Source organism: Lipotes vexillifer, unplaced genomic scaffold (assembly GCF_000442215.2).
Source record: "Lipotes vexillifer unplaced genomic scaffold, Lipotes_vexillifer_v1.1 scaffold58, whole genome shotgun sequence".
Taxonomy (NCBI): Eukaryota; Metazoa; Chordata; class Mammalia; order Artiodactyla; family Lipotidae; genus Lipotes; species Lipotes vexillifer.
Genome location: NW_006781997.1, coordinates 4434041 through 4446125, shown reverse-complemented (window position 1 = coordinate 4446125; position 12085 = coordinate 4434041). Strand labels below are relative to the sequence as shown.

At 39.9% G+C, this 12085-nt stretch overlaps 1 protein-coding gene across 1 annotated transcript in view; it reads right to left on the bottom strand.

Moving 5' to 3' along the window:
• The window catches only part of ROS1 (ROS proto-oncogene 1, receptor tyrosine kinase), a 116191-nt gene that overhangs the window by 34103 nt on the left and 70003 nt on the right, over positions 1-12085 (bottom strand). Inside the window, 6 exon segments of the mRNA XM_007454922.1 lie at positions 1554-1744; positions 4652-4769; positions 5501-5669; positions 10011-10187; positions 10275-10507; positions 11666-11810. Coding sequence (XP_007454984.1) covers positions 1554-1744; positions 4652-4769; positions 5501-5669; positions 10011-10187; positions 10275-10507; positions 11666-11810 — 1033 coding nt within the window.

Genomic DNA, 12085 nt, shown 5'->3' with positions numbered 1-12085 from the left:
TTTACAATAGCCAGGACATGGAAGCAACCTAAGTGTCCATCAACAGATGAATGGATAAAGAAGATGTGGCACATATATACAATGGAATATTACTCAGCCATAAAAAGAAACGAAATTGAGTTATTTGTAGTGAGGTGGATGGACCTAGAGTCTGTCATACAGAGTGAAGTACATCAGAAAGAGAAAAACAAATACTGTATACTAACACATATATATGGAATCTATAAAAAGAAAAAAGTGGTCATGAAGAACCTAGGGGCAGGACGGATATAAAGATGCAGACCTACTAGAGAATGGACTTGAGGATACGGGGAGGGGGAAGGATAAGCTGGGACAAAGTGAGACAGTGGCATGGACATATATATACTACCAAACATAAAATAGATAGCTAATGGGAAGCAGCCGCATAGCACAGGGAGATCAGTTCGGTGCTTTGTGACCACCTAGAGGGGTGGGATAGGGAGGGTGGGAGGGAGGGAGATGCAAGAGGGAAGAGATATGGGGACATATGTATATGTATAACTGATTCACTTTGTTATAAAACAGAAAGTAACACACCATTGTAAAGCAATTATACTCCAATAAAGATGTTAATAAAATTTTTAAAAAATAATAATAAAATAAAGTTAGGCCTTGAAGGATGAGAAGAATTTTAGTTGACAGAAAGTGAGAGAAAGGAAATCCCAGCTAAGGACAAGTGGTAGGTGGTACAAGCCTGCATTCTAGGCTGAGGGAAACAAAGGCTGAGGACCCAGTGTCATGAAAGTTTTTTACCAGTCTGACATGGCTACAGCATAAGGATAAATATCAGGAAAAATGAACCACAGTCGGAGGGCAAATCACGAAAGGCCTTAAATGCCACAGAAAGGTTTGTACTTGATTCTGAAGGCAGTGAATGGAGAGCCATTTCAAGCATTTCAGAGAGCGGTGAAGTGATCCAGATTGTGCTTCAGCTGGATTAACTGTCAGCAGTAGGATTAAGCCAAGAGCACAGGCTAGAAATGGTAGTTTAAATTAGGAAAGTCAAAGTAGGAATAGGAAGAAGCGAACTCATTAGACCAAAATCAAGATAATAAAATCAACAGAATTTGGTGGCCAAATAGAGGGAAAAATCCTACGTGGTACTGAGATTTCTAGCCTATGTGATTAGAAAGGTAATGTGTTACGAACAAAAATAGGCTACCCAGTGGAAGATATAGATATCGTTAAGTAGAGTTTCAGGCCTGTTGTGTAGCAGATGAGAGTACCAGGAACAGAATAATAAAGCTGGATAAAAACCAGACTGTGGACAACCTTGGAAATCCATCTAGGAACATGGACTTGATGTGGTGGGCATTAACAATTAGCTGATTGTTACTGAGGAGAAAAAGGACATGCCAATCTTGATGTTTTAGGAAGATCACATCAGATGAAATGAATAGTTCAGTTGTTTCAATGATAGACTGGTAAAGTTATACATTCACCCAATTTACTGCTAATGCTAAGAATTCACTTATCTTTACCTCTGAACCTTGTTGTAATAAGTTAGTATATAGACAGACATGATAACATACCTCCAACGAATATAATATCCTCACTGATTCCACTATATTCACCAAAACCCAGATTATTTACAGCTACTACTCTGAACTGAAATGTTCCTTTCAGGTTTTTGGGCCTCCATGTGCAAATGCTACTGCACGAGCCATTAAATGCCATCTTCCACAGTAAATTCTGGTTCTGTGAATTCTTTGAAGTGCCCTTACTGCAAAAGAAAGAGCAAAGTTATAAATATAGGAAATATACAAGAGAATATATGGGTTATTTCTAGGTGCTCATATATCATTTAATGACAGAACTCCAAAGCGTCTCCTGTTGCACACTTTGCCCTTGATTTCATTCCTCTCACATGGTTCGGCTACAGAACATAGCAGAGTCTTATAAAGTCATCCCAACAGTGCCTGGAGCCAACCAACTCAGCCCATCTGGAAAATTACAAATAATCAATGGCCAAGAGAAAGCTGAAGATCCCCTTCTTACTACTATAGGGTGTGTGCAAACTTGCCTCAGAATTCCAAACATGTAAGACAATTATTTCATAATTTTTAACTGGGAATTTTTTATTTTTCTTCATTTTTGGTGTCTTATGCTATCTGTCATTTACTGATACCATATCTGGATAAAATACAGGACATAAAATTGAAAAGGAAAACAAAATAGTTCAGCTGCCAAAGTTATCATTGTATCTGAGATTCCAAGGTTCATTGCTTCCATTTATATTGGCCTGCACTACCTCAATGTCAATCCTCATTATTCTTCATAACGAAACATGGGAAGAGAACAAGAGCTGGGGTTCGAAAGACATAACTGAAATTACTTTTAACAGAACCACAGACTGAAGGCAAGTTCAAGGCCTTCCAATTATGTCTTTTCTGACAACGAACTTCTCAAATCTGAAACTTCTCAGACCACAGCCGTTTTAGGACTTAGTACCAACCCACAGTAACCTTGAGGATAAGTAATGGAAACCAGTTCTGCTCCCACTAACTGAGTGGTTGTCCTGAAAGAGCACCAAGGACAGCAAGGGCTGAGCCTCTGAGGGACGGGGAATGAGCAAGGGCAGCAAGGATGGTCACAACTGTGACCAGGAGCTAAGTGACCTCAGGACCATCCTAAGTAAAGCTGCAGGATACAGTGATTTTGTACATTGTGTGAAGTCTCACGTTGGGCATTGGCAATTTCATTGTTCAACCCAAACAACGCTGATCCAAGAGAAGGAGACCCTTAAAAATGTATAAAGGGCCTCTTCACAGATATTGGCCACTGAGGAAGAGAAGGAAGAATGCTTCCTTGGTTGAGCACCTTCTATTTACAACACACCGTACTGGGGCTTTTCATAATGTCGTTTCATTTCATTGAATCTTCTCAACAACCTAAAGAGGTAGATATCATCATCCCATTTTACAGATGAGAAAACTTAAGTTTAAGAAAGCAATAAAGCAAGGATTTAAACATGGTCTGTGTACTGGGTTGAATAATTCCCCCCAAAATTCATGCCACCCAGACCTTGTGAATGTGTCCTTGTTTGGAAATAGGGTCTTTTCAGATGTAATTAAGTCAAGATGAGATCATACTGGATAAGGGTGGGCCCTAAATCCAATGACCAGTGCCCTCTTAGGAAAGAGAAATTTGGACACAGACACATACAAGGAGAACATCATGTGATGACAGAGCCAGAGACTGTTGTGATGCATCTACAGACCAAGGAATGCCAAGGATTGCCAGTCATCACCAGAAGCTAAGAAGAGGCAAGGAAGGATGCTTCCCTAGAACGCAGTCCTGCCAGCACCTTGATTTCAGACTTCTAGTCTCCAGAACTGCTAGAGAATAAATATCTGTTGTTTTAAGCCACCCAGTTGGTCGTACTTTGTCCCAGCTTCCCTGGAAAACTCATACAGTCAGCTCAGCTCCCAAGTGCATGCACCTTGCACTACGACCACCACTGCACCATCAGCAAGTACACACGAGTATCCTGACTGAAGAATATATTCTGAGATACTGTGATGTACTCTGAGACAGATAATACGTTCTATTATACCATAGTCCCTCTCCTGAGAGTAGAGACTTGGGGGCAAGGAAATGCAGAGTATTTATGGAGCCATGCACTTAAGGTGTTACTGAGGGGAATACACTCCAGGGGTCCTAGTAAGACCGTGGTGTGGCCTGGTTGGTGAACGTAATTGCAGTCACAGACCACCAGGATGGTCCTGCAGGTCAGAATGTATTTCACTCTGCATGAAAAAAAAAGAGTGACAGAAATTTCAAGAAAGTTTCAGTTAGAAATATGGCCAACATAATTCTCTAGCATGAGCAGGAAATTTTTTTAAGGCTATGGGAATGCCAGGGCAAGATGAAGCAAAAATAGATCTAAAGCTCAAGTTGCCAGGACTATAATTATGGAAGTGACTTTTGTCCTTGGAGCATCTTAAAAGATGGCTTCAGAGTCCCGTGAGGGGAGTGTCTGTGGAATTTGGAATTCTCCCCTCAAGTTGGCACAAAATCAGCCCATCTGAGCCAGTTATGATTCACAGAGCTCCCCATACTGGCCAGATCTGAGGTTGCATATGTTCATCAGGTTTTCATCAGAGGCACATTTTCAGTCCCTGGGAACACACTACAAACTGTAATCTTGGCAATAGAGAGAGAATCCTGGGCTGCCTATACACTGCAGGCCATTTCGGATGTTGACCTGATTTTCCATTCTGAAAAATACCTAACTCATTGTCAATTCTGGCTAGACCTTATTCATCTTCCTAAAACAAATTAACCTCAGAAATTTACATGCATACCAGCATCTAACATCAAACGTCAGCTCAGAATAGGTACTAAGTAAATATTAGTTACATGCTCAAAAGATTGAATTGTTTCCATCGACAAGCAGTTGCAGATTTCTGAGAAGAATGACTACCTGCCTTGTAACTGAGTGCCAAGGCTGACCACTAGGAATTGTGCAAAGAACCTAATGATGCATGCAAGGCCCTTAAACTAAAGATCCTTTGTGTTTATTTATGAATACACGTTCATAAATAGTGTTACTTTTGATCTAATAATACCTTACAATTAACTGCTTAGGTCTTTGTAGTTTACAAAGCATTTTTGCAAACGGACATACCTGATCTCAAGGATATAGTACATAAGTCTGCTTCCATTATCATCAGCTTTTTCCCACTGTATTGAATTTTTACTCCCTTCTAATAATTTTGGAATGCCTGGTTTACTTGGGACTCCAGCTTTGGAAACAAAAGAAAATCTGATTTGTATGTAGAAGTATAAAATATTCTGCAAAAACATCTTTCTATAGACTGTATTTACTCAGAGGAAAGCCAGATACATTAAAGAAATATTCAGAAAATTATTCAAAAATTTTATTCAAGAAATATTCAGAAATTCTTATATGATTGCATATTTTTAAATTTGTAACTGAGGTTTTTATTAGTGACAGATTAGATGGATTAGTGATAGGAGTAACAATAGATCTTAGCCTGACATGAAATAGTGATGCAAATAAAAAGAATTATTGTAAGTTTGGGAGCACTTTCCCTTGATTCCTATAGGGATCAACTTGGAGTTATGGTATACCTTTTAGAACACTAGTTAATTTAATATACTTGTTAGATATTTTTTATTTTGGGCATCTGGTTATAGTAGTCAGTAGTAAATATTTGAACACTCAGTGACACTGTTTTCATTTAGTTCTTACTGCAAAATATCATAGCTAGACAGGAAATCAGAATACTGAAATAATTTTGCCCAGTTCAGGATCCTGCAAGACCAGATGAGTATTATCTCATTACTGCCAGTAAGGACTCCTACCTCTTTTCAGTTTCTTCAGTCAGGCTCTAGAGATAGTAATTTACTCTTTTAAGAAAAATCTCAACCTCTAGCATTAGTGAAGTAAGCGATGAGAAAAGAATTGAGAAACGTCTAAAGTTTTCTAAGTGCGGAATATGTTAGTACTCACCTTTAGTCTTAAAGCTTTCTGGAAGTGAGGTGCTATTTTCTCCTGTCTTGTACACCACCACTACTCGGACATTATAGGAAGTATAAGGCTGTAGATCTGTGATGTTACAAACATAAGCAGGACCTTGGCTGCACGAAGCTTTAACATGGTAAAATTCATTGTGCTTCCACTAGAAAAAAAGTCTCAATTAACATTTTGTTTCTTTAAGAAAAACATTTTAAACATAGAAATTCAAAAGGTTGTGGCAATTAAAATTTAAAGTTTACTTTCTATTAAAAAATAAAAGCTCCTTTATGAGTGTTTGATCCCAAATATTATCCTTACCACCAACAGCAATTTTATTTTTTATGACAAGCTATAAGCGACTTGAATGGTGGTCCTTAAGATAAGTCCAAGGTGGGAAGTGCACCCCTGACTATATATCATCAGGGAGGATTCAAAGCTTGACTTCTTGTTATCCCTAATCAAAGGCATTTTTATTAAATCAGGATGACTGAGAACACAAATTTACACCTGAGGGGAAATGATGGATCAAAACAGTGATACTTTCAATTCCACGGATTTGCTAATTTCAAAGTAATAATATTTTTACATATTTTGATTCTTTGAAGAAGTCCACAGTGACTTATAAATTAAACATTTAGTTTTTCCTCCTCAAACCCTCTTCAGACATCTAACCAACATTCCTTATATTTATACATAGGAAGCCTAGTTCCCTAAAAGGACATTTTTGCCCACCATCACTCAGTCACTAAGTAGCAAGGTTACAAGTTAAATATAGGAAATGTTACTTTCATTTCACTGGGTCTCTAATTATAGCTATCTTAAACTTCTTTCTTTGAAACACTGCTTTAAAAAAATCTGTATGTTTGGACCCTTAATATCCTGTTTGAAAATGATGATTTTTTTCAATGTACAAATAGGAAAAGACAGAGGCATTCTGTCAAGGGTTCTTCTTGTCTTTTCCTCGGTAGAGTTTCCTAAGAAGGTCAGTTTCCATAAATAAACCTGACTTTACATCTCCTTTTTCATTTAGCACTCACAAGGTCATGCCATTTCATTGGATGGGCACTTTATATTAGTTTTCTGTTCAGTTAGAAATGATTCTCTGTAGCACCTTCAGGAAGTAGACCACCTGGTTCCAGAAAGAAAGAGGAACAGAAGGAATGAAAAACAAAAACAAAAACCAGAAATGCTGATGTCAGAGACATTGCCTGTTAAACTCATAAATGTCTCAATCCCACTGAGACATATAGCCTAATGAAACAGATGCACTGGGTCCTTAATATTTATTCTGAACTTTATGAGAGAGACAGAGCGAGAGAAATGCTGAGCCCTGGCTCAAAAATTTTAGCCCTTTTTGGTCCTGCCTCCTTAATGCTCTGTCATAGAAGCCTTCAGTGAATAGTCTAGATGGCCCAACATTCCACACCAACCACAAATTATCAGAGCTCCTTGGAATGTCAGGGAGATGTTTGACCAGGGGCTTTGCTGGAAAACTGTGGAGTATTGACCTCACCACAGCAATGAATGTTCTGGGCAGACCATCAGCTTTGAGAGGTACCACGGGCTACCCCAGTAAATCACAAGGGAGTTGGGATTTTCCATTCATCAGAGGCCAGCAGGTGCAGGGGGGAAGGCTACCACAGAGGATTTCCAAATTCCTGGGCAAGGGTGTAAGGGAAATGGCGCAGACTATGGTGCAAACTCAGTGTCTCAGTTTCAGAGACTGAAACTTCAGAAATGTTTGGTTCTGGGAGGGATTCCCCTGGACAGCTGAGAAAAAGACAATTGTAATGAATTTCCATGAAAAAAATTTACCAAAGCAAAATTATTTGTTTCTCCTCAATCTTAAATTGAATATGTTCTTCTGCTATACATTGTTGTGAGAAAGAATCTATGAAATTTAAGACCAAGATAAAAATTTAGCCTTGTGCTCTAATTCCCTCATTTTTCCATGTAAGGAAAAGATGAAGACTGGAAGTTTATCCTTTTCTCCTTTCCTTTCTGAAAAGATAAAAAATTCATTAAAATATTTACTCACCCTCATCACTCACTCCTCAGAGTTTCAGTGTGTGGAGTTACAGGACCATTGCTAGCTGTCCTATCATTATGAGTTAGATCCAACTTGCTCAAAAGAATTAGAACTTTCTGACTAGATGTAACACAGCCTTCTATTGTGCTCATCAGTTAGTACTTGTAGGTGGTCGCGCATGTAGAAATTACTGTCTTACATGTTCAGCTTCATGATTTCTTAAGTGGTCTATCTGGAACCTGTGCTGAGCAAGTGTAGCGGAAGTTTTGAAAGAAAAAGCATCACATGAAAGTCATGAGGACTGAGCCAGGTGGCCCCTGTCTGCTGCCCCTCTCCCAAACTTTGCGAAGCTGGGTGGGTGACGATGACTCATGTTCCTTCCGTGTATGAACCAAGGAGAACCTCTGTAAGGATGAGTCAGCCCTGAGGGTCCTCCCCTGCACGGTTGTGATATCTGACTCATCAGGGCGCCTTACTGGGTCTCTGGCTTCTCATCAGTAAAACTAGAGGCTGGAGTCATCACCTCTAAGGTCCTTCCTCAGTTCACGTCTTTGATCTGGGAAATGAGCTTTATATCCCTCCCCTTGACCTCAAACTGAACCACATTAAGCTCACCTAAATAGATGTCCCCAAAGAGATGATCCTTCAATTTCTCCAATTTAAAACTGAATTTTTATGAAATGACCATTTTTTAAATAGGCAACAAATCATCATAAACATGCTCAATGGAAAAGATGTGATTGCACTATGGTCTTTGGTCTTACCAACTTAATATTCACTGCTGTTTTGTATTTTTCATAGTTTTTATCTAAAAGTACAAGATTATAAAAAATATTTTACATAGAAAAATTTTAAACCTCTGGGGAGCAACTCTATTTTTTTTTGTTTGTTTGTTTTTGTTTTGTTTTGTTTTTTTGCGGTACGCGGGCCTCTCACTGTTGTGGCCTCTCCCGTTGCAGAGCACAGGCTCCGGACGCGCAGGCTCAGTGGCCATGGCTCACGGGCCCAGCCGCTCCGCGGCATGTGGGATCTTCCCAGACCGGGCCACGAACCCGTGTCCCCTGCATCGGCAGGCGGACTCTCAACCACTGCGCCACCAGGGGAGCCCGCAGCTCCATTTTTAAAGAAAAGTGAGGTCATGACTATACTGATTTGTTTTTAAATTCCCACTAAACAAAACACTCCTAACCAATCTTTACAAATGCAGACACACAAATATATAATAATGAAAAATGAAACATCACAGTTATAAAAACTTAATCATCTATTAAGTACATCAGTATAAAAATTAATGTAGACTTTCCCTAGTAGTGAATTAATTAGATTAACTGATGCTTAAATTCAGTGGGCATTTTTACATTGGTTAAAGCGTGAAGAGTTTTGGATGAGGAGCCATTTAAATTAGTTTATAAGCCAAGATCCAACTAGTTTAGAATAAACTAGTTTTATATTTTACTTCTCTCCTGTTGCTATTCAGCCCTGAAATGGCTGAAAGAACATTTCTAAACAAGGTTTTAGATTTATGTTTGTTCATTTCTTTCCATTTTTTTTCATAGAAAACAGCAAATTGCTATGGACTTTAAACTGAAGAGCCATGCTGGTAACATCTAAAGTAAGTAAAACATTATGAAACCAGTAAACCATAATTTATACCCTTTTATGTGAAGCCTTTTAAGAGCAAATTAATCTCACTGGGAATTTTTTCCATCAGAAATTAGTCTAGATAGTTTACCATTTCTATCTGGCAAACCTGAATCAATGAATCTTGTCAAATATATTGCTCATTTATACAAATGGATGCCCTAGAGATATCTTTTAAAAGTCCTTTTGATTTATTCTATAGCATAAAACAAAGATTTGCATTAAAAGTGTACAGTGAGGGGGCTTCCCTGGTGGCGCAGTGGTTGAGAGTCCTCCTGCCGATGCAGGGGACACGGGTTCGTGCCCCGGTCTGGGAAGATCCCACATGCCGTGGAGCGGCTGGGCCCATGAGCCATGGCTGCTGAGCCTGCACGTCCGGAGCCTGTGCTCCGCAACGGGAGAGACCACAACAGTGAGAGGCCCGCGTACCGCCAAAAAAAAAAAAAAAAAAGTGTACAGTGAGGGCTTCCCTGGTGGCACAGTGGTTAGGAATCTGCCTGCCAATGCAGGGGACACGGGTTCGAGCCCTGGTCTGCGAAGATCCCACATGCCGTGGAGCAACTAAGCCCGTGCACCACAGCTACTGAGCCTGCACTCTAGAGCCTGTGAGCCACAACTACTGAACCCTCACACCACAACTGCAGAAGCCCACGTGCCCTAGAGCCCGTGCTCCGCAACTAGAGAAGCCACCGCAATGAGAAACCTGCGCACCGCAACGAAGAGTAGCCCCCGCTCGCCACAACTAGAGAAAGCCTGCGTGCAGCAATGAAGACCCAAAGCAGCCAAAAAAATAAATAAATAAAATTTTTTAAAAAAGTGTACAGTGAGATGTACCTTTTGGAGTTCAAACCAAAATCTGATAAGGTGAACATTAGATGGAGCCTTCCAATCTAATTGCAAACTAGTGTTCTCTGGAACCAAGGCATGAGGTTTCTCTGGCGTTTCAAATGTTTCCACAGTGACAGGATGACTCTCCGTGCACCACATTTCCTCTGCGTGGCAGGCCAGAACCTTTTTGTAGAAAAGAACAATTGCTTAACTTTTCTAGAACCTTGCACTTGAGAATGGCAATAAAAGTACCCAATATACTCGCCGTACTTTTAACACATAGAGTTTTCCACCAGACAGTCTAGTAACAAGGAGAGAGAGCTTCCCATTTGGATATTCACTTTGCCTTAGTGGAGTCTCAGGAATGGGAGCCAGATGAGAGATTGCCACTTGATAGCGGACTGCCTCTTTCGGTCCATTTGGCTTGTGAGATTCTCTCCAGGATATAACGAGGCTGGTGTCTGACTGCACCGTTGTGTTAGTGAGCCAAACTGCCTCTGGTACTGAAATAAATAGCAGTGCACAATAAGGCATGTTGCAACAGCACTGAAAGATGGAAAGAAGTAATGGGGTCTTGATTGAGGAATAGGCATATCATGTGAGCACAATGAATGACAGATGTTCCAAAGGAAAGCCAGCCTCCTACATAATGGTAAGTTAACAGCCTGCCTGAAAGGCTTTCGCTTATTTTTGCCTAATGACTAAATCATTCTCTGGCTGCCGCTCAAGGATATGGCCAGTGATGAATAATCCAATTCGGGTGAGTTTTGTGAATGGCATCAGAGATGTGTGAAAGAAATAGCCTCCCCTCATAATAATCGCCACCTCTTACAACACCTTTTCAGATTCTAAATCCACTTTCTTTAAGGCAATGATGTTATATTACTTTACAACTCAGTAGCCTTGGTAAAATTCGCATAGAGAAAAGGCTTGGCTTTCCTAGGTTTCACCACATGTACAGAGACCTGTAAATACATGGGAAGAGAGTGACACTGAGGTGAGACCAAAGAATGTGTTTCCAGACACATAGAATTGATTATGATATTTTGCCATGTAGTTGCTTTTCATTTTGATGGGATATTTTCCATCATCTTCTGGTGTTAGAGTAAGGATATGTCAACAGAATATTCTCCTAGAAATACATTTTTCTTATTAAGTTTAATAAAAACTCACATAATAAAGATAACTTAGCATCCAGATAAAAACCAAGTATAGGGCTTCCCTGGTGGCTCAGTGGTTAAGAATCCGCCTGCCAATGCAGGGGACACAGGTTCGAGCCCTGGCCCGGGAAGATCCCACATGCTACAGAGCAACTAAGCCCGTGCACCACAACTACTGAGCCTGCACGCTAAAGCCTGTGGGCCACAACTACTGAGACTGCATGCTACAACTAATGAAGCCCGCGCACCCTGAGCGCATGCTCTGCAACAAGAGAAGCCACCGCAATGAGAAACCTGTGCACCACAGTGAAGAGTAGCCCCTGCTGGCCGCAACTAGAGAAAGCCCGGGCGCAGCAACAAAGACCCAGTGCAGCCCAAAATAAATAAATTAAATAAATAAATTTATTTTTAAAAAACCCAAAAAAACAAATATAGGCACACACAAGCACATATATCACAAAATTCCACTCTAGAAAATCCCACACCGTACCCGTAACTCACCTCCACTTTTAGTTTTTCCCCAAATCTCTTTTCCCAGAGGTAATTGTTCCAAAGGATCTGAATAATAATTCCTTACAGCTGTCTGTATCATATATGTTGAAAATGGTTGTAAACCTTCAATAAGGGCTATACTCTGCTGAAATTCCTGTAATTAATTTTTAAAAAATCAGTGTCTTATTTTTTGTACAAACGGGGAGAAATTATTTAATCAAAGAGAAAAAAACTAAAAGACTCAAATATTTTTAATTCATCTTTAAATCTTGGATCATGAGTGACAATCTTCACTGTCCTAGTCTGCCCAGAATGTCTCCCAAGAATAAATGCCAAATGATTGGCAGCCTCAGTCAGTTGTGACATAATCATTTCACTTAGGAAGCTGAATTCCCAGAGCACACTATCTCATTAGCGTTGCATTAGAAA